A 25,986-nucleotide genomic window follows, 5' to 3' on the forward strand; every position below is an offset into this window, starting at 1 on the left:
TTTAATATATTAATATTTTTGTTTTTCTAGAGATAGACAATCTTGAGACTTTGAACCTGTCTCACATTGCTCTTATAAAGGAAAGGAGTAATATTATAAATAAATAAGTATATATATTCATGTATATTTAAATATTTCTGGTACATTATTGAATAATTCATTAGTGAATCGATTTAGAAAAAATTAGCTTTAAAATATTTATTACATTATAATTATAAATGTTATAATATTTATTATTTAAAATGGAATTTTGGACTGCTTTTCACTGGACAACAAAATATCAGGTTTTCATTTTATGATGGTAATAATTTGATAATTTAGAATTGGGCTTGTCTTTCATGAAGAGTCTAATATACACAGATTGAAATTTTAAAATATAAAGATTTTAAAAGCTGGAATGTTTTGTAATAATCAGAGACATTAAAATATAAATTTTAATTTCCCTTTCTTCATCAAAGATTTTCCATGATTTTGAAAATAAATTAAGTGACCAGATGAGAAATTGCAGCTTGTAACAAGTAAGCCATGCTAAAAACGAAAGATTTCAAAGGATAGTTTTCAATTTGACAAAAATTTTCTGCAGTTGAGGCATTCTTTCCCAGTGCGTGACTTTTCTCTGGTGTCAATAAATGTTGCACGTGTGCAGAGAATGGGGAAAACTATCAGTCCACGTGTCCTGTTGTTAAGCGTACACTGTTATTAATTATGCTTTCTTTGCTGCTACACAAACATAAACTTTGAAATTAGGTGTTTACATTTGGGGGTCCTAATAACTCTCTATTATTTTCCTCATGTTTATCACGTTTTAAAGCTTATGGTTACATGAACCAAGAGTGTATGTGGGAGACTCATTTCCTCTGCAGACAGTAACATAATAATGTCTCCTTATACTTTAGCTAATCAAAAGAACCCTTTGCTCCCTCAGAAATCAACTTCCCAGGATAACTATGTAACAAGAAAGACTATGTATGGGAGAGACAGGTGAGAGAATCAAGAGTGAAGGGAAGCAATCAAAGTAGAGGGAAAAGATGACTAGCAAAAGAGAAAAAAAATCAGATTTATCTTCCTCTTCTAAACCTAAGGTGGGTGGTTCTTCCTGGTAAATTTTTAAGAGCACTCAAAGTGCCCAGGATAAATCTTGCAGTAACCATAAATCTCAAACATTTTCAGGATGATAGGATTATGACATTTTTTTCCTTATCTTTTTGCTGGAGGCTTTGGATAGATTGTGTCCTTTAAACTGTGTGTCCAGTGTTGGTGGTTCAGTGAGTAGAATTCCTGTCACAACTAATTAGAAAATGTGATAAAATTATTATAGATTATTATCAAATTATTCCTTTAATGCTCCCAATATCAGGGTTGACCATAATTGCAGTAAATTGCTTCACTTACAAGATTAGATCTGGAAAGAACCTTGGGAATTTTCCAGCTCAATTCGTTGAATTGGAGATGACTTAAATGACTTGGAGAGGCAGAAGTGACTTTTCTAAGGATTAATGGCTTTTTAATTCTATAGAATTTAAAATTAGAGTCTCAAATATTGTATTTCACTTTCTCTTTTGAAAATTAGGGCTTTACCTCCTGGGTTTTACCCTCCTATTTAAAAGCAGTCATAATAAATATTATTTTAAACTCTAAAGTATTTCATTTACTTTAGTTGTGCGATGCACGTGAGTGCTGTAGGATTTTAGAACACGTCTGTATGTGTGTCCTGGGCACTTGGTTGGGCATGTTCCCTTGCAGTTAGGTGTGGCCACGTGGGCCAGTGGAATGTAGGCAGGAATGATGTTCTTCCCAGGGTTAGCACATAAAACCTCGCCTAGTGTGATCTCTTATTTTCTTTCCTTATCAGCTGCCTAAAGAGGGAGGACTCCCAGGACACGGAGGAAGGCGTAGCTACAGGATGGAAGGAATATGGGTTCTCCTGTTGCTGACTGGAGGAGGACCAACCAGCGACACCCACACTGGACTGCAGTGTGAGTGAGAAATCAGCCTTTATTGTTTTAACTTATTGATATTTTGGAGTTATTGTAGCAGTTAGTCTACCTTAATACATAAACAATAATAAGGGAAAATTGGAATCTTCCCCATAATCCATTTTTCCCCACTAAGCTTTATGTATTATTTTAAAAAATAAAGAAAAAGATGGTATTTTAAAATAAAATAACTTCCCATTTAGCAGTGTGATAAATGCTTTTAATCCTCCTAAAGTTCATCTAAGTGAGTAGTACTATTGGATGAATATTATGATTGTATTGTTTTATCTTCAGAGTTAACATTATTACATTCAAAGGAAGCACTGCTATACTTTCAACCGATAAATGGTTGAGATGGGAACCTTTAGTCCTTAGTGGTCAATATGGCTGTTTATCATTAATGATAAATTTTGAATGATGATTAGAATTTTCTAGAAAATGGAAAAATAAAAAATTTGAGCAGTATTTTCCAAATTTGATCCTTTTAAACATATCTGGATTTAATTTGAAAGATTTCAGTTTTCTTTGAAATTTAGATTCAACCTAATGAGCAGATTTCCCTAAAGAGCAGACCGTACCTGAGACTTACTTATAAACCTCTTCATAATATCATTTATGCAATAGCCAAGATTGACATTTTAATGATGATTTTATTAATATAATATGTCAGAATAAAATATGTAATAATTGATTGTTTGCTCCTGCCTTGATGATCGACATTTTAATGCTGAAATATTGCCTTGGATTTACCGGAGTTCTTTTATTAAGCAACCTTCACTATAAGTTCTGTATTTTTCTAATATAAGGAAAGATTTGTCAGCTGTGCCATTACATTTATTAGCCCGGTGGTGTGAAAATTATAAATATCTCCATGCAGTTTAAATCAAGATATTTAATTTTTACTTGCATTTTCTGGAAATTAACCAAATATTGTACAGACAGGTTACTTGTACCAAGGTAAGCCAATTTTTAATAGCTATTTTGAGTTCTTTACTTTGCAGCCTATCCTTTTTAAAAACAGTCATGGTAAATACCATTTTAAATTCTAAAGTATTTAATTTACCTTAGTTTTGCAGTGTATGTGAGTGCTATAGAATTTTGGAACATATACGTGTGTGTGTGTCTATATATTTTGTGTGTGTGTGTGTGTGTGTGTGCGCGCGCGTGCGCATGTGCACTCCAGTGTTCACTATCCAGTCTGATTAGGATTAGGGTTAAGGTTGTGATTATATACTTCCATTAGCTGAATAACTTCAGCGTTTAATGCCCCAAATTTACTCTGTATTAATTTTTAATCATTTATGTTTTGTAGCACAATTTTATTTCCATGTCCCTTCAGCATGGAACTAAAGAGATGGAAGGGGGCTCAGGTATTATTTTAAAATCACTTAACTGTTACCAAGGAAATGAGACTTGTTAGTTCTGGTGAGTCACATGAGGTCAGAAAATTAAGAGACAGAAGCAAGACAAGAACACAAGTCTTCTAAGCCAGTACTTTGTCTTACACTGAATTTTTATCGTAATTAAATTGTATAATATCAAATATTACTTTCCTCTTTCTTTTTCCATGATTATCTTATCCCTGTCTTCAAAGACAAGAAAAATTTGACTTTAATGCTATAAAAGAAACAAATAGGCCACATCAAAACTAAACCAGGTCAAGATCCCCTCATTACAGTAATCCTAACACAAAACAGAATATTCATCCTTCACACCTACTGGCCACAATAAGACTGTTTTGTCCACTGGCTGCTCATTAGATTTAGGATATGCTATCATTTAGCATGCCTGTCTCAAAGAGAAATATTTACAAAAATTAAATGAAAGGCTCCTTGATAGGGGAAGTTAATGATGTGCTTGGGTTGGTCTAGGTTATGTAATGGCAAAGCACATATAATTTATAAATAGAATTTAAAGTGTGTTCTTGTTCTAAAGACCCTGAATAATTTTATGCTTGCACATTAGAGAAACACCAACAGATAGAAACTCAGAACTACAAGTGTGGGTTTCAGCAGCCTCCAGACTCTTTAGGATCCCACAGAGCTTTTATTCATGATGACTTAAAATGAATCACCAAAGGTATCACAGGAATACGTAGCTGCTTTACTGGTAATTATTTCATAAGCACAACTGGGTATTGCTAATGAGCTTTAGCCTCTGTGTTCAGTGGTAAATGTCAACGCAGTTTGGAACCCTTTTTTGTCATTGTGCATTTCATCTCTATGCTTCATTTAGTTTTACAAAAGTAGGTGTCCCTTTCCTTAATGGTAAGTATGTTGTTTCTGATTGTATTTCTTGACTGGTGCTTTTAGATTGGGTGTGGCTTGCTGGTGCACACAGTAGATTTAATGGTAAGATTGGGACAAGACCTCGGTAACTGGGTTCCCAGACTTGTACTGTTTTTTCCACCAAGAGTTTGTCTTATCTCTTGGGTTACTACGTAAGATGACTTTGAGAGGAAAAGTCAAGGTGCCCTTGAAAAAAGTGTGTATTGGAGAAGAGGTTGAAAGAGTCCAAGGATTAATTTGGAGACAAGACTTAGGTTGTACAGACTAACTGTTACCAGAGAGGACTTAGGTTGTACAGACTAACTGTTACCAGAGAGGAACCTGCACTTGTACTCTGCCTGTGTAGGTTTTGTTGATGATTTACTGATAAATCTGGAAAACTCTTTAATTAATTAAATGTGTTCACTGTGCATTGGCAAAGTGCTATAGATATATTATTTTGTTTATTTGTTAAGGCAACACTGGAAAACAAGCATTATTATCCCACTTTACAGATGAGAAAACCTCAGTCTTTATCTATTACAAGATGTAGGAGGTCTCATGGCTGCTTAGTGACCGAGCTGGGATTCAAGTCAGTTTTTTATCAGTCGGAGCCTTGTCCTCTGAGCCATTTATGCCACGTGGACTCATAAATGAGGTCGATAGCCCTGTTCAGCACTAAGATGGGATTACAAATATAAGAATCCTTAGCAGGAGGAAAAAAGTTCTCATAGAGCCTTCCAGCGAGAGAACTGGTCATTTTGGAAGCAAGTAGCTCCATGGCCCTGGTGGTGCGCAGACCAAAGAGGGGTGTTGATCTATCTGGAAGCCAGTGAAAGGGGCTACTGTGCTGTGTAGAAATGTGTCTTTATAGTGCTAGAGTCCATTACTCAAAGTTTGTCTTTGGTGTACTCCTACCTCCCTGGAATTTCTTTTCACCCTCAAGTTTCAGTCTTGCCTAGACACCAGACACCTCTTCTTTTTCTTCCTATGTCTTTCATTTGCCTTTAATTAATCTTTTCTGGGCTGTAGCTCCTTACTGAGGACTTTGTATTTTAGAAGGCAACAGGTTACAGGAGAATGATATTATAGGGCAAATGTCCCCCTATAAATACCTTCCTGTCATCAAGATGTCTCAGAAGGGGGATAATTGCTACTGAGAAATGTAACAGGCTTGTCAAAGTGTGTATATAAAAAAGTGTATACATACACATGCACGCACACACGCACACACACTCTGTGACAACAAAAACACATGACGACTTCAAGTGATACGAAGCGAAATGAAATGAAATGCTGTCTTCGAGAGACCTGCCACGCTACTTGCAGGTTATCTGTCTAGTCTCTAGTTTTATCTCTGATTTGTGTCTTATATGTGAATGTTAAAGCAGGCCCACCTCCACCTGATAAAGAATGAATAAAATGAAGACTTTCCATGCTAATTATGATGTTTTCCATCCCTTTAGGTTTGGACTTGAGACAGTCCTCCCAAAGTCTTCTGGAGGTTTATTACTGTCTTTCGTATGTTGCTGAGTCCTAGTTTAGACCGTGCCATACAAAATAGCACCTGTGCTTTCTTGGATAAAAATAGGTTAGCTTAACAGTTACTTTATGATCCTGAAAAAAGGTAAACCATACTGCATGTTAGAAATTTATATTTAAAATGCCAAGGTCTCATTATTTCGAAGAGGGGAGATTATGAAAAAGAAGTGATTCCACCAGGAACTATGGCACAGGAAGGGTAGGCAATCTTCAAAAATTAGTAAGGAAAATACAATCATATGACGTCAAGAAAAGAGGAGAATTGATTTTTAATTGGTGTGCAATACCACTGAAAGAATGGCCGAATATGAATAAAAACATTAAAAGCTTTGAGCTTTACCGATTATCTTATACCTGGGTGCACACAGCTTAAAATATTTCATGATTTCATGGAATAGTTATTCCACATCTCCAACTGCTAAAAAAAAAAAGTGACCTCAATTTCTTTGCAAGGTTGTAAATCAATAACCCATAAAAATCTATGGGAAATATAAAAGATAACCATAAACCTCTCTAAATTTGGTTTTGCTTGTAACAATTTTTGATTTTCGGATGCAAACAAAAACAAAAAAAATCAACAAGTTCACAAATTTAAACTGGAAGGCAAGCCTCTATGTGAACAAAATAACCTCATGGCAACCTAGCAGAATAGCCACAGGACTTCTGGGAGTCAAGTGGCTAGACCTAAATTTGTTGAAGTAAAAGAAGGCTCGGATTGCCTTAGATCTCGGAAACCCACATCGTCTTCAAATGAGAAAAAAAGAAAAAGAAATTTAGAAGTAACTTTTTTTTTTTTCCCTTGAGAACTGTCGGAAACCCAAAAAGCTTTTTAGGAAGGGGAAAAAAAGAAAAGGAAAAGCTGACTCTATTTAATAATCACCTATGGTTATTACTGCAAAACTGAACCAGCACCATGAAAAAAAAAATATATATCACTGAAGAAGAGTACTAAGTAGCTAGTTCTCAGGAGTGGGTGAGGATTAATTTTCTTGCCTGCAGTGACGCCACTCTTGCGGCCGGTAGGGCTGAGGCCCGAGTGAAGTGTGCTGCCCCCTGCAGGGCACATTCAGAGGCACCGTCCCCCAATTCTTCCCTGACCTGGATGTCTGATACTGTTTTAGCAGGAGACAAAGCTGTTTATTTCTCGGTGACAATTAGGGCTCTGAAGTCAGACAACCTCCGAAAAGATGGCACTCGGACTAGAATTCACACTGAGGGGAAGTAATTGAATGTTCGACTCATTTTTCAAAGAAAGCTCTGGCTCTTGCCATGTATATGTGGGACTGAGGAAGAGGGACAGTGCGGGGAGGAGGGAGGGATGGGGCAGGGAGACGCATCCTCACCCACTTGACGGTCTGGCCAAATCAATGCCACCAAATATATATACCCGCACTGATACGTACGTGTGGATTTAACATGTGCATGGTTCAGGTTCCTTTCTCCCTCCCTCCCTCCTTCTCTTCTTCCTCCATTTCCTTCCTTTCTTTCTTCCTTCCCAATGCCTGAGACTCTCACAGAACATCCATAGAAAAACCACACAAAACTATACAAACAGAAAATAATGTCACGGTCACTATCTCCTTTCTGGGAACACTCAACCTTGTATCGAATAGATGCCTCAATTACATCTTTCATTTAAAAGTGAACCTCGCCTCCTGGCACACTACCTCAAATAGCATCAAAGCAAAATGAAACACAGGCAGCATTTAACAACGCTGGTAACCATAGAAACATATCATTAAAGAATATATAAACAGGAATGAATAATTAGAGGAGAAATTCATTTCTACATTTATCTTTTTCCGAGACCCAGGAAAAGCAGCTCTCTTATACCTCTCATCTTAATTTGGATGCTTCCTCGTTAGCCTGCCTTCTGACTGAAAAATATGAGAATTCATGAAATGAGAATTTTAATATTACCTAGCTTAATGGACAAGTCTCTTTGTAGGCAGGTGACTAAAAAACATTGCAAGGATGCCCATTGTTGTCTAGATATAACACTGAATGCAAGAGAGGACCCTGAGGCAGCCAAGGAATTTGCTTTGGGGATGAGAGGTGGGCAGGAAAACCTGACTTATATCATGGCGAGAAGGGGAGAGCAGTTGTTGATGTTTAGAAATGGAAGCACGGTTTGCCTCATGTACTGGGGGCGTTTCTAGAGTGGAGCATATAGGAGGGGAGGAATCTGGGGCTTGAGGATTATATCGGTGGCATTTTCAGGTAGGCAGCATCACCTTTGCAGCTCGTTGGCCACTCTACCTTTGCACCTAGGAAAGTCCTACATAAACTCCATGTTTGGCTGAGTTGGTCATTCACTTAAAAAATTATAAATGGTCTCAGAGAACATCTAGCCCATGGTTGTGCATCAGAATCACCTGGAAGGGGCAGTAGACAAATATGACTTTTAGGCCCTCACTCAACTCTGGGAATCCAATATTTCAGATGTTTTCCCAAGTGACTCTTATACAGATGGTCACTAGACCAGTGTTTGAGAACCACTTTCCTAAGCCAACTTCGTCATCATAAAACAGTATAAACTGAAGTCTAGAGCAGTTGTGGTAGACTGAGTTGTTGATCTCAACTTGCTCCCTCCCTATAGTGGTATCATATCCACAGCTTTGTCATGGCTTTGCAGTAAGCAGAAGAGTCTTACTCCTTAGAGTCTTACTCCTTGTCCTTGGGCTTGACCACATGGTTTTCTTTGGCTAATGGGATGTTAGCAAGCATGGCGGGAGCAGAGGCTTAAAATGTGCCTTAGTGGTTTTGCTTACTCTCAGAATCCTGCATTTTGCTGTAAGAGGGACAGACATCGGGTAGTTACAGGTCAAAGGAGGATGAGAGACATGTGGATCACACTTGGGCCTCTTTGCAGCTTAGAGGTAAGCTTAGCGGAGCCCAGCTGAGACCAGCCTAGATCAGACAAACCCAAGCTAACTGGCTTATTATTATAAGTCACTGGGTCTCAGAGTGATTTGTTATATAGTATTATCGTAGCAGTAGCTGACTAATACAGGAATGAAGTGACTTCATCCAAAACGGAATCCTTGCATTGCAACTACTGAAGTTATATATCGTGACTCTTAGGCTTGATCTCGTTTACTGCTTTGTGTTGCCTGTTTCCTTTTGCTTCCTTTCCTCCACGGAGTTAAGCACAGACACCCATGAGCTTCATAAGGTCCTTCTGTTCGGTCTACTTTCCCTGTATTCCAGAGCACGGTCACCTTTCCTCATCAGAGCTTGCCTTTCCTTCCGTCGTGTACCTTCAGGATTCTGTTTTCATGTTTCCAAAGAGACTAAGAAAGTCTCAAACTAATTCCCACACCTGTGTCAAGGGGTCACCCATTAATGGGTTAAACACTTCGAGATAAAATTTCTTTTTTTTTTAGATTTCTTTTTCATATTACTTGGGGAGGACTAGAGACTTAATGCCAAACGGTGGGAATTTAAGCATAATATATGGCAATTGATAGGGAGAATATTTTTAGGTGAGTGGCTTTGGCGCTTCTCAAATTATATCTGATCTAAATACTATAATCCCTTACTTGTTCTCAGATACTTCCTGTCCAAATATTTTATAAACTCTCTGCTTGACAGGCCAAATAAATAAACAGACTATAAACATAGGCCATTAAGAGAAATGCTCATATGGTACTTCTATTTTGTTCTCTCTGTGGAAAAATTTTTCACAGGGAAGCAAATCTTTAGCGAGAACACATTTTTTTCCTTCTCCCGAACATGTAGGTGTTTTGTTAAAGATAATAAATTTTTGTTTTTTTAAAGATAATTTTTTTTTGTGGATCCTTGACCTTACTTTGCCTGTAATTTCATGTTGAAGATCTTATTTTTATTCGGAGGTTGAGATATCACACATTTTACCAGGTAAATGACTAATATTGGAATGATTTTGCCATATCAAGAAGATAAACAAAGAACTGGAATGAAAAAGGTAGCCTAAGAGATCAGCTTTCGTTCAGTGTTAAGCTGTCCTACACCATTCTCTGGTTAGTGCACAGAAATGCATTAGCGTGCTGCTACCTTGATAGCTACTTGTGAAAGAAGAAGCTAATAGCTAAGACCTTAGAATTTGCATGGAAAAATTTGTGAGCACAGAAATCAATGAAGTAAAAAACTTCTGGAAAAAGGCAGTCTTCTCCAAATATTCTGATGAATCCCAAACTCAACTAAAGCACAAAAGGTATCCACAATTTAGAACTTAAAACACACAGACACACAGACACAGACACACACACACACACACACACACATACTTGTCAAATTAATACAAGCACTGAATTTTTAAATTGAAAACAAAACAACTATTCCAAATTCTCAACTTTATTGGTTTGAGTTTCATGCAAAACCAGTATTTAATTTGGTTGACTGATTAACTTAACATATATGTTTACTAAGCTGTTTTTTGCAATTCACTTTGATGGTACTATAGAAGAAAACCAGATTAAGAAGGGGTGTCTAATTTAACTACTAGTTGTTTTTCTTTGTAAATATTTTGTGCTGGAATTATATTGCTTTTGAAACAAGGTGATGTCTGTTTTGTTCACTGCTATATTTCCCATACATACACGGTGCCTAATGCAGTCACTAATGAGTGCTTCATAAATATTTGCTGAATGAGAATGAGTGACAGATACAATCTGAGAGTAGAGAAGAAAGCTATCCACTAAATTAAGAGGAGTCTGGAGACACTGGATTGGAAAGGTTTCCAGCTTGAATGACTGCAGTGCGGTTGGAGGAGGCACTACATGACACTATCATTCTGGGTGCTGTTTTTCACTTTGAGTGCCGGAAGCAGTAAATCTCTCCCGTTAGGCCCAATACCAAAGAGAAAAAGGGCTGTTGCAAAGAGTAGTGCAAGGGTCTTATCCCGTGGTCTGTGAACCCCTGAAAGCCATGGAAGGGCCTTAGGGGACTACACACTGTGCACCATCTTGCTCAAGCATGTCCCTGGGGAAAATCTTTAGTTTGTCAGTGCTGCCAGCTCCTGATTTTGTCCTTCGAAATATTTCTTTTTGGTGAGCTCTCTTTGGAAACCATTTAGGCCATTGATATCTATAAAATGGTGCACATTTCAATGCCAAATACAACTTGAATTGGATGGAAAGTCTTGGTATTCTCTGCACAGATGGAGGACCCGAGAAGTTGGCACTGCCTCAGCTTCTGCTGCTTCACTAAGGAAAGATGCTCCACATGTCAGGCTTTTTACATGGACTTGTGTTGGTGTCAACAACCCTTCCAACAATCCCCAAAGAGGTCTTTCTACTTCTGTGAAAACCTCCAATTTCCTCAGAGCCAAGAACTCAAATCAGTGCCTTTTCAGTAAATCTTTGTCAAGATACAAGAGCACCCCATGAGATTCTTTCCTATTAGAGAAGTTTGTTGGCAATCCAGAGAAGAGATTTAGGAGAGATTTGGTTTGGTTAATTCCTTAACATTTTTTAAGAGAAAAGAAAACCCCATCTTAGAACAAATTGGTGGTGAGAAGTTCATTCTAGGACTAGCTTTATATGGCTCATATCTTAGTCACATAAATGAGGCAAATCTTTTGATTGAAATGCTGAATTTACTATCAGAAATATTGCTGAAGAATAATGAGCTTTTTTGGTTGGGCTTCTATTCTAAATGGTGACTGGATGAAAAAGATGAATTTTCCAATGCTAAAGGTGAGAGTTTCTGGGAACAAAAATCTTCAGACACTCTGCAAATGGCTTATCTCTTATGAAGGTCACTTTTTGTCCAGATAACTTTAAAATTGAAACCCATTTCTGACAGAGATAGCCTTGATGTTAAAGAGTTAATAAAGATAATCTGAGGACAAAGGAAATGATGTAACATGAATTTGGGGATTTCATGACACATGAAGCACATGAGATACCGTGAGCTACAGGAGCTCTGACTCCATTTGCTACTAGAGACTTTGTGAAGCAGAATTTCACCTCTTATTGCCCTCAAATGGAACGTTGACACTGATGCAGTGTCAAATATGGTATTTCAGGTTCTTATTCTAGAAAAATTGTATAACCTTCTCACAAGCGTGGAAAAGCCATGATTCTCTGTCAGTGCTGCTTTAGGAACTAGGTGTAGATCAATTTCCAATGCAAGTTGATAAATAAGAAGCACATTTCTTCTGTGGTATGTGTTTATGAGTATTTTCTAGTTGATGCTTGTCATCTGAATCAGACTCTCAGAGGGGTTTGTGACTGAAAGAAAGAAAGGAAAAAAAGAAAGAAAGAATTTAAAAAGAACAGTCAAAGTAGGGCATGAGCTGATCAGGCAGCTTGCCCCTGTTTAGTGCGGTTGCTCTGTACTTGGTTGGTGGGAGTTCTGCAACAAAATTAGCTGTTACTGCCTTTTTTTGACTCCACTTTGCTAAGTGATGCAGACCAGAGTTGGTTCTGTTCCTCACGTTGCAGGAGATAAAGCTGCACGTAAGATTACCCACACAGCTGAGAGCAGGGCTGAAAACAAAGGTGAGAAAACAGGAAAAGTAAACAGGCGTGAAAGAGGATGCCTTGTTTGGTTTTGTTTTTTGGTGCTATTAAATCTAGCTCTGCTCTTGGCGCTATTAAATCTAGTCCTGGATCTAAGGGACTGGGGCCTTGGGAAGTGCACTAGAGTTTACTCTAAAATTCTTCTTGGAATAATACTATTACTTCAGGAGCAATATTCAAATACACAAGAATCACTGCTTCAAAATGGCTAATTTCCAGCCTGACTAGGGACCTTCTGTTTTTGCTAATTAGTTCAGAATTGTGATGAAGTCTGAGGGTGTTTGAGAAGAAGAGAGTGGCTGATAACGGAAGATGAGCGTCAGGTAACAGAAGCATGAATGCAAGTACGGTTGACAAGTTATTTACAACCCTCTCTAGTTCTGCAGAGGTGATACTATTGTAGAATAACATGTACAAACACTTTTATTCAAAGTGATATATCCCAGTATGAGCTATCATATAGTATAGAGCTTTATGCCTTTTTTTTTTCTTGCTGAGTTGATGATATGAAAAATAGTCCTAATACAGTTGAAAGGTGTTCTTGAGCTCACCAAAGCAATGGTCTATTTTTCTGCATTTGAGAGTTTGTAAGTCAGTAATGTAGGAGAGTAAGTGTAGACTGGTTCTCAAATTTTTACATTCTGAAATTTCCATTTCCTGTTTAGGATCACTAAATGAGTAACTGGCCAGGGTGGTAGGGATTATATGTGGTTGAGATTGTATGTGGTATATAGTAACTTCTCCACTTACAAAGATAGTGAAAATAACCCCTCTGTTCAGTCTCTTCAGTTTTAATGGCTGTCTACAATATACATGCAGACATAATTTCTAGCCTCTGTTGTGTAGGGCATTTTTACATTCAACAGTGTAATTGCCATGGTGGTTTGAGGCAGCCCTGTCTTTAAAGTTGGTATGAACTGGGGACTCTGGCAATATTCCAAAACCTACTTTTGATTTAGAACAGAGCAGGGTATGGGGAGTGGGGAGATATATGCATTTGAATTAAGATGAGGGAGAGACTGGCTAGCAGAAAGAAATATATAACTGTTGAGACATTGGTGTGGTATGCTAAGCTGATGTTGGGGCTAGTTAGAGGAGTTTAGTTCATGAAACTTATCTTCAGGATGCCTTTTCTAATTCTGTTACTTTTTTTCCTTAAATTTTGTGACACCTATTTTTTTTTATTGAAGTATAGTTGATGTACAATATTTTAAGTTACAGGTGTATAATAATGTAGTGATTCACAATTATTAAAGGTTATGCCCATTTATAGTTATTATAAAATATTAGCTGTATTCCCTGTGCTATAAATATATCCTTGTAGCTTATTTTATACATTATAGTTTGTACTTCTTAATCCCTGCCCTATATTGCTCCTTCCCTCTTCCCACTGTTAACTAACCTCTAGTTTGCTCTCTTTATCTGTGAGTCTGCTGCTTTTTTGTTATCTTCTCTAGTTTGTTGTATTTTTTAGATTCCATGTATAAGTGATATCATACTGTATTTGTCTTTCTTTGTCTGACTTATTTCACTTAGCGTAATACCCTCCAGGTCCATCCATGATGCTGCAAATGGCAAAATTTTCATTCTTTTTTATGGCTGAGTAGTATTCCATGGTGTGTATATATATGTCATGTATTCTTTATCCATTCATTTGTTGACAGACATTTAGGTTGCTTCCATATCTTGGCAATTGTACATAATGCTGCTATGAACATTGGAGTGTATGTATCCTTTTGAATTAGTGGTTTTGTTTCTTTTTGTATATATACCCAGGAGTGGAACTGCTGGGTCATATGGTAGTTCTGTTTTTAGTTCTTTGAGAAACCTCCATACTGTTTTCTGCAGTGGCTGCACCAATTTATGTTTCCAGCAACAGTGTATGAGGCTTCCTCTTTTTTTTACATCCTTGCCAACATTTGTTATTTGTGTTTGTTTTTTTTTTGATGGTAGCCAATCTGACAGATGTGAGGTCATCTCTCATTGAAGTTTTGATTTGCATTTCCCTGGTAGTGATGTTGAGCATCTTTTCATGTGCCTGCTGGTCATCTGCATGTCTTCTTTGGAAAAATGTCTATTCAGGTCTTCTGCTCATTTTTTAATTGGGTTGTTTGTTTTTTGATGTTGAGTTGTATGAGATGTTTATATATTTTGGATATAAATCCCTTATCGATCATATCATTTGCAAATATTTTCTCCCATTCAGTAGGTAGTGTGACATCATATTTGGATGTGCCTGATAATATAAGATTTTAGAGCTGAAATGGGCTTTAAGAACAGACCTTCTCAAACACCTTATGCTGGTCATTTCTTATTTTCTAGCTGAAGCTCCTCCAGAAACTAGCTTGCTTTTTAGGTTAGATGTTGCTGTTAGAACTTGTACTGGATCAGACATGACTTCCAGACAAGGATCCTTTTTCAATAACCAAGTTGTTTCAAATTAAAGAAGAAAAAGAGAATACAAAGACAACTAGGTTTTTTAAAAATTATCTTTTATTAGTGCAGAATAGTAAAATAGTAGTATTAGTTTTATTCCTGTTTTGTATAGCAAACATGGATGTATTGGTAAGTAGAGGTTATTTATTTTTAGTTTGAGATAAGTAAAATAGGGGTACTAATGCCTTTTGAAGGTTAAAGGAAACAGAAAAAACATTTATTTACAAAACTTCAAGCTCTTAGCCTGTCTTAGATTGCACCAACATTGGATCTATTTTTCCTAGTTCAATGCAGAACACATAATAGGCACTCAATATATGTTTGTTTAATGAATGAATAAATTAAAACATTCATTTGGGACCTAATATTTGTCAGGCTTGCTTAATATCATCTAACCCTTAAGATTCAACTCCTTTCCTACCTTTTTCCAAAAGCCTCTGAAATTCTTTAATAAAACTACCTCTTTCTCTACTATGTCTGTAGCCCATATTATTTGCTTATTTTTCACACCTAGCAATTCTTTACTGCTATTTACTTACATACATATTAGCAACTACTACTGTCTTGTGTGTTCCAGATTCCTGCAGAAAAGTCTCAAACTTATCAGCAAATTAATAATTTTTTTCTGAGATTAAACTTTTTTCTACTTGAAGGTCAACTTACAGGTTACTTACTTATATTAGGACTAATTTAAATCTTTATTTTTTACAATAGGTAAATTGAGCTCCAAATATTTACATGGAACTATATAAATTACTGAGAATGTTATATGGTAAACCTAATACTATATTGTCCAATGAAGATAACATGTGATATAGGGACAGAAAACTAGTGGCCAAGGCACAGTAGTGAAAATCTGGGAAAAATCAAGGAGCAGCAGAAGATTGTTGGCAATTATTTCTCACTTTCATAGTGTTTTAGCACCTCTTATTCTATTTGGTGGAAAAGTTCATATTCAATTAAATTAAACAATTTTGAAATACAAAGAAAAAAGTTCCCATACAGGCTGGAGAGGAGGAGATATAGGGGATGGAGTTGGCTTCTGTACTTGATTTTCAAATATTTGAAAAAATTTCATTTGAAAGTGGGTTTCCATTTGGTCTGTGTGGCTTCAGTGGAAACCACTTGATGGAAGTTTTAAGGGAGTAGAAATCCGCTTTAAATGAGGAGAACGGTTTAATAATTAGCAAATTTTTTCTTGGAGATAAGTGAGCTCTTCACTTTGAATCTATTTCAGTGGAAAGTCATTGACAGCTTGTGGGAGAAGGATAGGATAGGATTGTACATTGTGAAGGAAATGGAACTAGTAAATTCTAACTTCTTATAATTCTAAGAAATTATGACTTTCTTCTTGACATGTAGTTGACCTTTGGTATGACTTCTTGCTTCCATTTTGAATAATAAATAAGAAAGAAGATCTGCAGGTTGTTATTGTATTGTTATTCAAATACTGCGTGTTACTCCACAAATACGACAAATCTCCGTATTTTCATTTATTATGTAATTAGTATTACTCCTGGCAATCTTTTACAGGTCATAGATCAAGAAGAATCTATGAAAATACAATGTTCATATTTTAGAGGATCATGTCATTATAGCAGCATGCCTGGGAAACTAGTTCCTGGGATGTCTAAAATTTATATTGGGTTGTAAAACTGAAGTATGGGCCAAGGGTTAACAACCTTGAATTTTGCCCTTAAAATTAGCCTCCGAAAATCTACTTCATTATAAATACATTACTACTGAGTAGTGCCCTTCTGATTGATATGCCCAGAGCTACCTTTTTCAGCAGCCTTTGAAGCACCAATCCTTCATTTTGGTTCTAAAAATGAAATGGGCTCCGCCTCCCTACTTGGGACATCAGTTTTTACCTGCCAATACAGTTTGATGAGCTTGCTTATACACTGTTCACCTCCGCCACAGAGCCAGAACATGTAGTCAGCAATCATGGCACTCCTACGAACAAGGACAGATTTTTTTTTTAAAAACAAATTTATGGGACAGAAGGAAGACCATAACAGGCAGTATATATAAATACCGAAGAAGATTTTGTAATGTATAAATTTGACTAGGCTAATATTAAGCAAAGCAGAAGGCACATTTTAGAATGTAGAAAGTAGGTCTTTTTTTTTTTTTTGGTAGCTAAACTAAAAGTATAAGAGAAGGAACATGCCATTTGTCTTCTGTGTGATTTTTCTGTTTGTACAGTATAAGAATAAAGACTATGAGAGAATGCTTTGTTTTGGTTACCTCTTATTAAGCTTCAGAGCACTTATAGAGTAACCCGTATTTTGTGGACTCTAGAATGCCTTCTAACCTACCAGAGCATAGATAGCTAACTATTGTATATTTAAGCATATCTTAGATTTTACCCAAGTTAAAGATTATTCACCTCTGATTTAACTAGCCTCCTTAAAATTGAAAATAAAAAAATTCCAATTGAACAAACACTCCCCTCCCCCAGCCTTTGTGCTTAATTGAATTAGTTTTAGAATTTAGTGTGTACAACCATCACATTAGTCTTATTAAGCTGAGAGGATATTAAAAACTATTGTGCAATGGATATTAATTCATTGCTTAGCACACTTTGGAAAAACAGTTTACTTTATGACTGTTTCTCTGCTAGACCTCTCTATTTCTTTCCTCCAGAGATTCCAAATCCAATTAAATGTGACTAGAAGTAATTCCAAATTGTCACGTTGGCCAATTAAACATATAATAATCCTGTGTACCTAATCACTAGGACCAAAAGTTTGTTTATTTAAGGAGACGTATCACTGTGTACCTTGAACATTTTTCTTATCTTTGCCTGCAGATATGTGTTGTTTCTTGACATCATTGAAAATTGAATTAGACATTTTCCTCCCCTAAATATGGGTTGTTTAAGGCACAGCAGCTGGAAACTTACTGGGGTGCTCTGTTGAAGAATTAGAATGTTTAGATTCTTGCTCAGGACAGAAAAAAATTAGGACTCTTAAAGATCAACCTTGGGAAAAAGATACCATTTGAAGGATTATTCAGCTCAGTATTTCTCTCTTTACACATGTGTTATTGGAAAGAAGCTGCCCACTGACATTTCAAAATTAATGACAGTAATTTAAGAATAACTAATCTTTTAGGAATCCTTTTATATTTTTCAGAGCCCTAGTTTAGCAAGATAAAGTGAGCTAGCAGGTTTTGATGTCACATGAACACGTATGAGGTAGAAAACAAGTTGTAAAAATCAGGCTAGAGAGGAGCACAAGTAAATCTCAAATATTTGCATTTTGATAGAAACGCCTGGAAAAATTTTCTTCCTGTGACAACCTAAAAAGTCACTCTACTTGACATTTGGTGCCTGTCCCCTAGTAGATACCCATTTAACAAGCTAAGAAATTGAGGAAAAACATAAAATCTCACTCTGAGGGGCAGCACACACTGTATTCACAGAAGTTGGGTACTCTTAAGTGATGGCTTGATTCGACACTCTGATTCCTCCTGCCGTCAGCATTTGGATATGTAAATACGGCTGAAACAAACACTGCTAAATGAGGACACCAGGCATTAGTTAAACCAGGGCTGGGCAACCTTTTTCTGTAAAGGGTCAGACAGTAAATATTTTAGGCTTTGTGGGCCATACCTACTCACCGTTGCCTTTTGGAAGCAGCTGTAGGCAGTAAGTAAACAAATAAGGGCGACTGTGTTCCAATAGGACTTTATTTACAAAAAAAAAAAAAAATGTGCTGGGCCAGATTTGGCATAGTTTGCCTAATTCTAAGATCAACAGATTATTAGGTTGAGCACCAGCTGGCAAGCATTGGTATAATTGTCAGTCAGCAGTCAGATGGCAGCTTCTATGCATTCTGGCCATGGGTCCCCTCAGATGTTTCAGGGAGAACGTACATAGCGAACTGAAATTATTGAGCAGTTTTGGAAAGAAACTTTATACTTTTGAAACATGGAAAAACTGTAAAAGACAATCCTGTATCATAGACACAGTGTCGAGTGAAGTAAAATCTAAATCCACTGTTTCTATCACATTGGTGATTGCCATCCTTGGATTGGAATAACTGTGAAAAAAGAGAAAGTAGGTCACCACAGTGGGTTTCTAGGGCTTTCCTGCATTTTTAAAGCTTCAGTGATTTGGTTTTGAGTTCACCATTGTACAATTAGGAGTTTTCGCATTTTTATTAATGTTTTCCAAAAGTTGCTTTTTCTACTATAATGTGTTGTCAAATTGCTGCTTTCTTAAGTATGATTTTCTTATACCCAGGGGTTCAGGGTTTTTTTTTTTTCCCCCAAAGGAATACATGTTCAAATCTGTATTGAAATAAGGGAGGAATTAAGATTCATTGAAATTTGTTACCTGCCCTCAGTGAAACACAATTATTAGAATTTTTAAAAGATACTAGTGTTAAGTAACTATACATGGGTTTCATAAAGCTACACATTTACTAAGATGTTTTCCATACGTACACCGTGTTTCCTCCAGTACCTGGCACAGAGCTGTGTTCGTATTAGGAAAATGATTTAGGTTGTAGTTGCTCCAACCCCACTTTCTGCTCATGGAAGTGGCGGTTATGCTTCCACCACCCACCTTCCTTTGTCTGGTGCCCTATCATGGCTCTGTCCTACAGTCTTGCCTCTGTGAATCAGTATAAAACTCAGTGGGAGAATACGAAAAGGGCATGGAAGTAACATTATACCACACAATATTTGTGAGGCAAGAGATAGGGGTTTTCCATCATGCTGAATTTCTCAAGGGCAAAGATAATTAATTAATTAATTAACCCAGAGAATCTACAAGGAGTCAAGTAGCTTGTGGGAGCCTGGTTTTGGCTGACTCACTTCATGAATCAAAAGAAAACAATGATCACTTACTCTTCCTACTTTTCTTCTGTTTTCCTTTAGACCAGTATCCTAGATGCTGGTCAGTGCAATTCAGCGTTGCTTCTAAATGTCTGCGTTTCATTGTCTGTATTCTATTCAGCTTCCTTTTATTAATCTACTGAATGTTGTAGCTGCATGGGACTGTGAGATCATGTCAGCCAAACCCCTTTGATGGTCGGTGGTTTAATATCTGTCAGTTTTGAGCCTTTACTAAGTGCTAAGCACCACAATAAGCACTTTACACGGTGGAGTGTGAATCTAGCCCACCCACAGGCCTGCACCAGATCTCATCCCACCTTCCCACCCATGGAAACTGCTCCAGAAAGTCTTTCTCTTTCTCTCCTTCCCCCTCGCTCTCTCTTTAAATTTCTCCTTTTCTCTTGGAAGTTTTCTACCAACACACAAAAATGTTGTTCTTCCTACCACCTTAAAACAAAACAAAACACCCAAAAGGCTCTCTTGATCCACTTAACTTCCAGTTATCATCTCAATTCTTTCTTTTTCTTAAAAAAAAAACACACAACACAAAACACAAAATGCAAGCAAACAAAAGAACAAAAACCCTCCTCTGGAACTGACTCCAGCAAGGCTCTTACTCCTACCACTTCACTGAAACTGCTCTTGTCAGTGTGCCTAATTGTCTCCACACTCCTAATGCAATGGCTCAATTCTCAGTCTTCATTTCACACATACTCTCAGGTACAGCTGATGTGATTATTCCTCCAGTATCTGCTTTCCCTCTTGGCTTCCACAACTCTGTTCTTTATGGTTTCCCTCCTATCTTACTGGTTGCTCTTTTCAGTCTCCTTTGCTGGCATCTCCTCATCTCCCTGGACTCCTAACTTTGGAGTTCCCCAGTGCACAACACTTGGACCCCTTCTCTTTCTGTAATCACTCCCTTAGTGGTCTCACCAGTTTGTAGCTTTAAACACTGTCTGTGGGTTGACAACTCTTACATTTATACCCTGAGTTTAATGCTCTTCTTAGCTCTCCAGACTCAAAAGTTGCCTTCTTGACACCTCTACTTAGATACCTAATAGGTATTTTGAACTTATTTCTATATCTGAGACCCTGATCTTCCTTGCTTCCTCTCCCCCAGTCTCTAGTAGTCTTCTTCATCCAAACAGTTTCTCAGGTGAAAAATCTTGGAGTCATTATTGACTCCTTTCTTTCTCTCATTCCCCATTCAATAACTGGTCAGGTTATCTTTAACCTGTTTCAGAATCCTGCCACTTCTCAGCATTTCCAGCATTGCCATGTGGCCCATCATGTCTCACCACAATGACCACAGCAGCCTCCAAACTGGACTCCCTGCTTCCCACTACATCAGTGCTCAACACAGCAACCAGAACAATCCCATTCAAATTACTGCACCAGAGCAGGTCCCTGCTGTGCTTAAAACTGCAGGGGCTTCCTATCTCACTCAGAGTGAAAACCAGTCTTGAAAATGGCATTTGAGCCTCATGCCAGCTGGTCACATGTTAATTCTCTGACCTCATTTCCTACTTGGTCCTGCTTTCCTCATAAAGAGGAAACACTGTTGCCTCTGGGGTTTTGCACCTGTTGGCCCCTGTCCTAGAGTTCTCTTTCCCGAGTCACCCCCTGCTCACTTCCTTCAGGTCGTTATCGGGTGTTACTGTCTCGGTAAGGACCGCCCAGGCACGCTCCAATACTACCCATACTCTCACTTGTTTTTACCCTTTCCACAGTCCTTATCGCCATCCCACATAGTGGCTATTTTGTTACTAATTTTGGTCATGTTTATGGCTGTCTTTCTCTACAGTGGGTCTCCACAAATCATGGGCTGTGGGTCTGCGACTTGTGTTTGTAGAGTTCTACTGCAACATAGCGATGGGCGGTCGTTTGTGCATTGTTTATGTGTTGTCTTTGACTACTTTTGTATTACAGTGGCAGAGTGGAATGATTACGACAGAGACCTTATGGCCCACGAAGTGTAAAATATTTACTGTCTGGCTCTTTACTAGAGTGTAAGCTCCCTGAAGGCAGGGGTTTTTGTCTGTTTTAGTCACTGCTCTGTCTGCAATGTCCAGAGTAGTGCCTGGCACTGTTAGTGCGGCAGTCACACAATAAATATTTGTTGGCTAAATGACAAAACATTATTTAAACTAAAAAAATCAAATTCTTCTTACCAAAAACCTGAGGTCTACTGAGTTACATGGTTTACTAGGATTGTAACACAAGCAGCCTGGTCCTAGGGCTGCCTCACTGTCTATATTTAACAAAATGCTCTTGTAGTGGAGGTGACATGAGAACAAAGGGAGAGATTGGGCTTTGCCAGTTTAATTTGTCCAATGTCGAGTCCAGTACAACATTTAGCTCATATGAGAGCTTAATGAATGCTAATGGATGCTGATGTATTTATTACATAAATTAAAGAGAAAAGGTACCAGGGAGCCCAGGGGCCTGATGTGTTGTATTTAAAATTATTTTTTAACATATCTTCCATCACATGTCAACAATTATTATTTTTCTGCAAGCAGATCTGCTATTCTTTTGATACTATATCTGAATTCATTTTATAAAAGTCACGCTTACTTTACTTAATACATCTGTTAAATGTAAAAAGGTCAGAGTCTGGCTTTCAAATATGTATGCATCTAAAATAAAAGATTTTTATGTCACGAACTCAGCTTATTGTGAACCAAATCCTATTTCTAGAGAGTGGCAAATACACAATAAAAGACTTTGACATATTATTTATAAGATAGGTATAAGTTTTGTTTTCCAAGTTAATACTATAAAAGGATCATTCATGCCAGGTGAATTTGCACATTGCATATTTCTGAACAGACTGTGCTATTCTGAAAGTATGAGAATGTGTTACTGGCATTTCTCAAGGCCTCTGTTCAGATTCAAAATTTATAGCATTTCTACTCAGTGTGGCCACATGGTGGTGTAAAACAATAAGATATGGGTAAACAAAGACGATCACAGCACACCATCAGCTGTGTGGTCTCGCTGGGCTGACTGGCTGGGACATTGAAAAGTCATTACGTTCAGCACCTTGCCTTTGGGCAGGATCACACTTAAACCTTTCAAATGGGACTGATGAGAATCTACTCTGTTTTAAAGACCTCCACAGAAGGACATTGCTCTACTTTGCTCACTGATTCCAGAGTTTCACAGCTATGCAGAGCATCTTCTGCAGTTTTAGTCTGTGAGCTTCAGTTTTCTATTCAGGATTAATGTAGCCCCAGCTAGACTGGAATAAGTGGTTCTACATATCGTCACAATAATTTATTAATCTTCTCTTCCCTGGGTTATTAATTGACTCCAGCTGCTTTCATCTTTCTCCATGGTTCCCCCCCCCCCTTTTTTTTTTGATGCTAGTCAGTTTCCTGGTTGTCTTTTCACCTTATTTAAGTATCTCCTTTTCTTTCTTCTACAGCTGGAAATTGACCTCTCTCCAAAGTCTAAGGATAATCTTCTGGGGTTTGTATGCAGCTGTTTCATTTATGTAACTGGCATTGGTACTTCTCAGACGTGTGTCTATAGGATGGTTCTAACTACAGAATTCTTTATTTTTGACATATTTAGGAAGTTGTTTCCTTTTTCCTGTACTTAAAAAAGCTCAAGAACATATGTATGTACATGCCATTAATTTTTAAAATTAATACTAATGCAATATTCCTTTTGAATACAAATACACACTAATATTAAAAGAGATTATATTCTGATTGGGAAGAGTGCCACACTAGCAAATTAACTCACGCAAACACGCACACACACACGCATACACACACAAAAAGCCTCTTTCTGCAGGCTCATGTATTTTCTACACAGCAGTCAGCCACAGTGATCTTTAAAAAGTGTAACTGTAGATTACCTCACTAAAATCCAAGCTCCTACCATGGCCTACCACTTTTGTAATACGCTATCCTTATTTTCCTCTTCAACACATTTTCCATCATCCTCCAGTCAACTGTGGCTTATTCAATTGCTCAGAGCAAATACGAAATTTCCCACCTTGGGGCATTTGTGCATGTGGTTCCTCCGGCCTGGAATCTATTCCCTCAATTATTCATCTGGCTGCTGCTTCTCAAGATTTCGGCCTTTTAGGCTTTAGCTTAAACATTGATAACCTCTTCAGTGAGGCCTACTCTGACCATTTTATCTAAATAAGTTCTGCCCTACCCCAACCAGAACCTTATCCTTTTCCTGCATAAGTCTCATATCTTGTAATTATTTGTTGGTGTACTTGTTTATTACCTTCTTTCCCTAAACCTGTATTATTTGGTATAGTTGCCACTAGCTATATGTGGCTGTTTACATTTAAATGAATTAAAATTAAAATAGAAAAATTCAGTGTCTCAGGTACACAAAGCACATCTCAAGTGCTCAGTTGTCACCTGTGGCTGGCGGCTACTGTATTGAATGACAGAACATCCCCATCAACTCTGGAAGCACTGGTCTAGACTAAGCCACGGAAGGCTACCATTATAGTGCCTCTTACAATACCTGGTAAGTAGTAGGTGCTTGTGGTGGCTAATTTTATGTGTCAACTTGAATGGGGTATGGTGTGCCCAGATATTTGATTAAATATTATTCTGTGTTTGCTTTTGGGTGGTGTTTTTGGGTGAGATCAGCATTTAAGTATATAGGCTGAGTGAAGCAAATTGCCCTCCCAGTGTGGGTATGGCTCATCCAATCTGTTGAAGGCCTGAGTAGAGCAAAAAAGGCTGAGTAAGTGTGGATTCACTTTCTGATTGTCTTCAAGCTGAGACAGGTCTTCTCCTTCCTTTGGACTCAGACTTGGATTGGATCTTAGATACCATTGGCTCGTGGGGTTCTTAGGCCTTTAAACTCAGACCAGAACTATAGCCCTGGTCTCTTGACTCTTCAGCTTGCCAACTACAGATCCTAGGACTTCTCAGTCCCCATTATCACATAAGCCAATTCCCCATATATTTATCTCCTATTGGTTCTGTTTCTCTGGAGAACCCAGCTAATATGGTGCTCAGTAATTTATATCTGCTTTTGTTTGCACTTTTCCCTGGTCATCTTCTCGCCCACATCCACTACTCCTAGTCATTTGAGGTTCATCAGGAGGCTCAGCCCATACAACTGTGGGTTCATGTATTTCAGTAGTTGATGGACATTGAAGAGGTTATAGTTTGGTTTCTAGACTTTTATAACACAGTCTGCCTCTGTGCCTAATTGCCCAGTTCTAATAGCTGAATGTTATCCCTGAGACCAGGGGTCTACCTTTTGCAGACTAAATCCAATTAATATGTTCCTACCTTGATTATCATTCCAGATATGGTTATTATGGAGTTCTAGCCACACTTGCTCCTGCAAGATTTCCCAGTTAATGGATGAGAATTATTCTTGAAGTTCACTGCCTGTCTCTTGGCCTGGAAATTCAAATACTGCCTGTCCCTAGATTCTCAATTGATGCCCATCATAAACAATAATAATAGTACTGTTATTTTTAATAGCAACCAATATTTATTGAATGCTTACCATATATATAGAAATTGGTTTTACATCTCATTTAATTCTTACAACCAAGCTATGAGATTAGAAAACTGAGATTCTTCAAATTTAGGAGGCTAACTTTCTAAAAAGATGGTAAAATGGTCAGAATTGAACCAGGTATATTTGTCATCAAAATTTGGCCTTTTAACCATGGTTCTGTACTATTCTCATGTTGCCGTTCTTTTCCTGAGCATTTTTTACGAGACTTTATTATCTTTTGTTGGACTTCCATGATGCTAATTTCTTGCTAAACTGGCAACCACTGGTGCACTCTGAAAACTATATTACTATGGTTGATTGAACAGTGATGGTAGTTATATTGCCTTTTGATACCTGGCCCTCCTCACCTATCCCTTTCCCATACTTGTCTCACCAGCAGACATGCGCTCTTCTTGGTTCTGGCTTATTAATCTGACAAAGTCAACTTTTCCTTTCCTCGCTGTATCAAGAGATGTGTTATTACTCCCATAGAAAATGTATGCCTGGTTGAAGAGGCCTAGATGAATAAAATGCATCTCAGATTATGTATGAAAGTTTGATTTTATTTTGGATGATTATTTTTTTCTACGTGGAGCCCCAGAATGGAGTTACCAACATTATCAGCAAATGTTTATTATGTTTATTACAATAAGGCCTGGAGTCATGACCACAGGCGAAAGTACAAGGATGTGATGCTGACCTCTGTGAGCTGCCAACTTGAGTATTGATGTAACAGCTACATTTGAAAAGAGTAATCAAAATATAAGGCAGTTTTATAGCCATAAGGAACTATGCAAATGTTAAGTACATCATGTTACCTAAGAAGTACAGGGCATAAATGCTATAGAATTTTAAAGGGGGAAATGATGACTTTTGGCTGTAATGGACTGATTGAGTGCTAAGACCTGAAAA

General features: G+C 37.6%; 1 protein-coding gene and 1 long non-coding RNA gene across 4 annotated transcripts in view; one reads left to right on the top strand and one right to left on the bottom strand.

The window, feature by feature from the left end:
• SPATA16 (spermatogenesis associated 16) overlaps positions 1-25,986 on the bottom strand; it is a 203,246-nt gene that overhangs the window by 57,085 nt on the left and 120,175 nt on the right. For all 3 annotated transcript variants that reach the window (XR_012072647.1, XM_006200791.3, XM_072961099.1), the window contains exon 5: positions 16,599-16,683. Coding sequence is in view for 2 of the 3 variants with exons in the window: in XM_006200791.3 (XP_006200853.2) it covers positions 16,599-16,683 (85 nt within the window). In the remaining variant the exon portion in view is untranslated. The remainder of the gene's footprint in view (positions 1-16,598; positions 16,684-25,986) is intronic.
• LOC140696389 (uncharacterized) overlaps positions 4,169-25,986 on the top strand; it is a 57,378-nt gene continuing 35,560 nt past the window's right edge. The window contains exons 1-2 of the long non-coding RNA XR_012072654.1: positions 4,169-4,243; positions 23,006-23,049. This is a non-coding gene — a long non-coding RNA (uncharacterized lncRNA). The remainder of the gene's footprint in view (positions 4,244-23,005; positions 23,050-25,986) is intronic.

This window comes from Vicugna pacos, chromosome 1, assembly GCF_048564905.1.
Source record: "Vicugna pacos chromosome 1, VicPac4, whole genome shotgun sequence".
NCBI lineage: Eukaryota > Metazoa > Chordata > Mammalia > Artiodactyla > Camelidae > Vicugna > Vicugna pacos.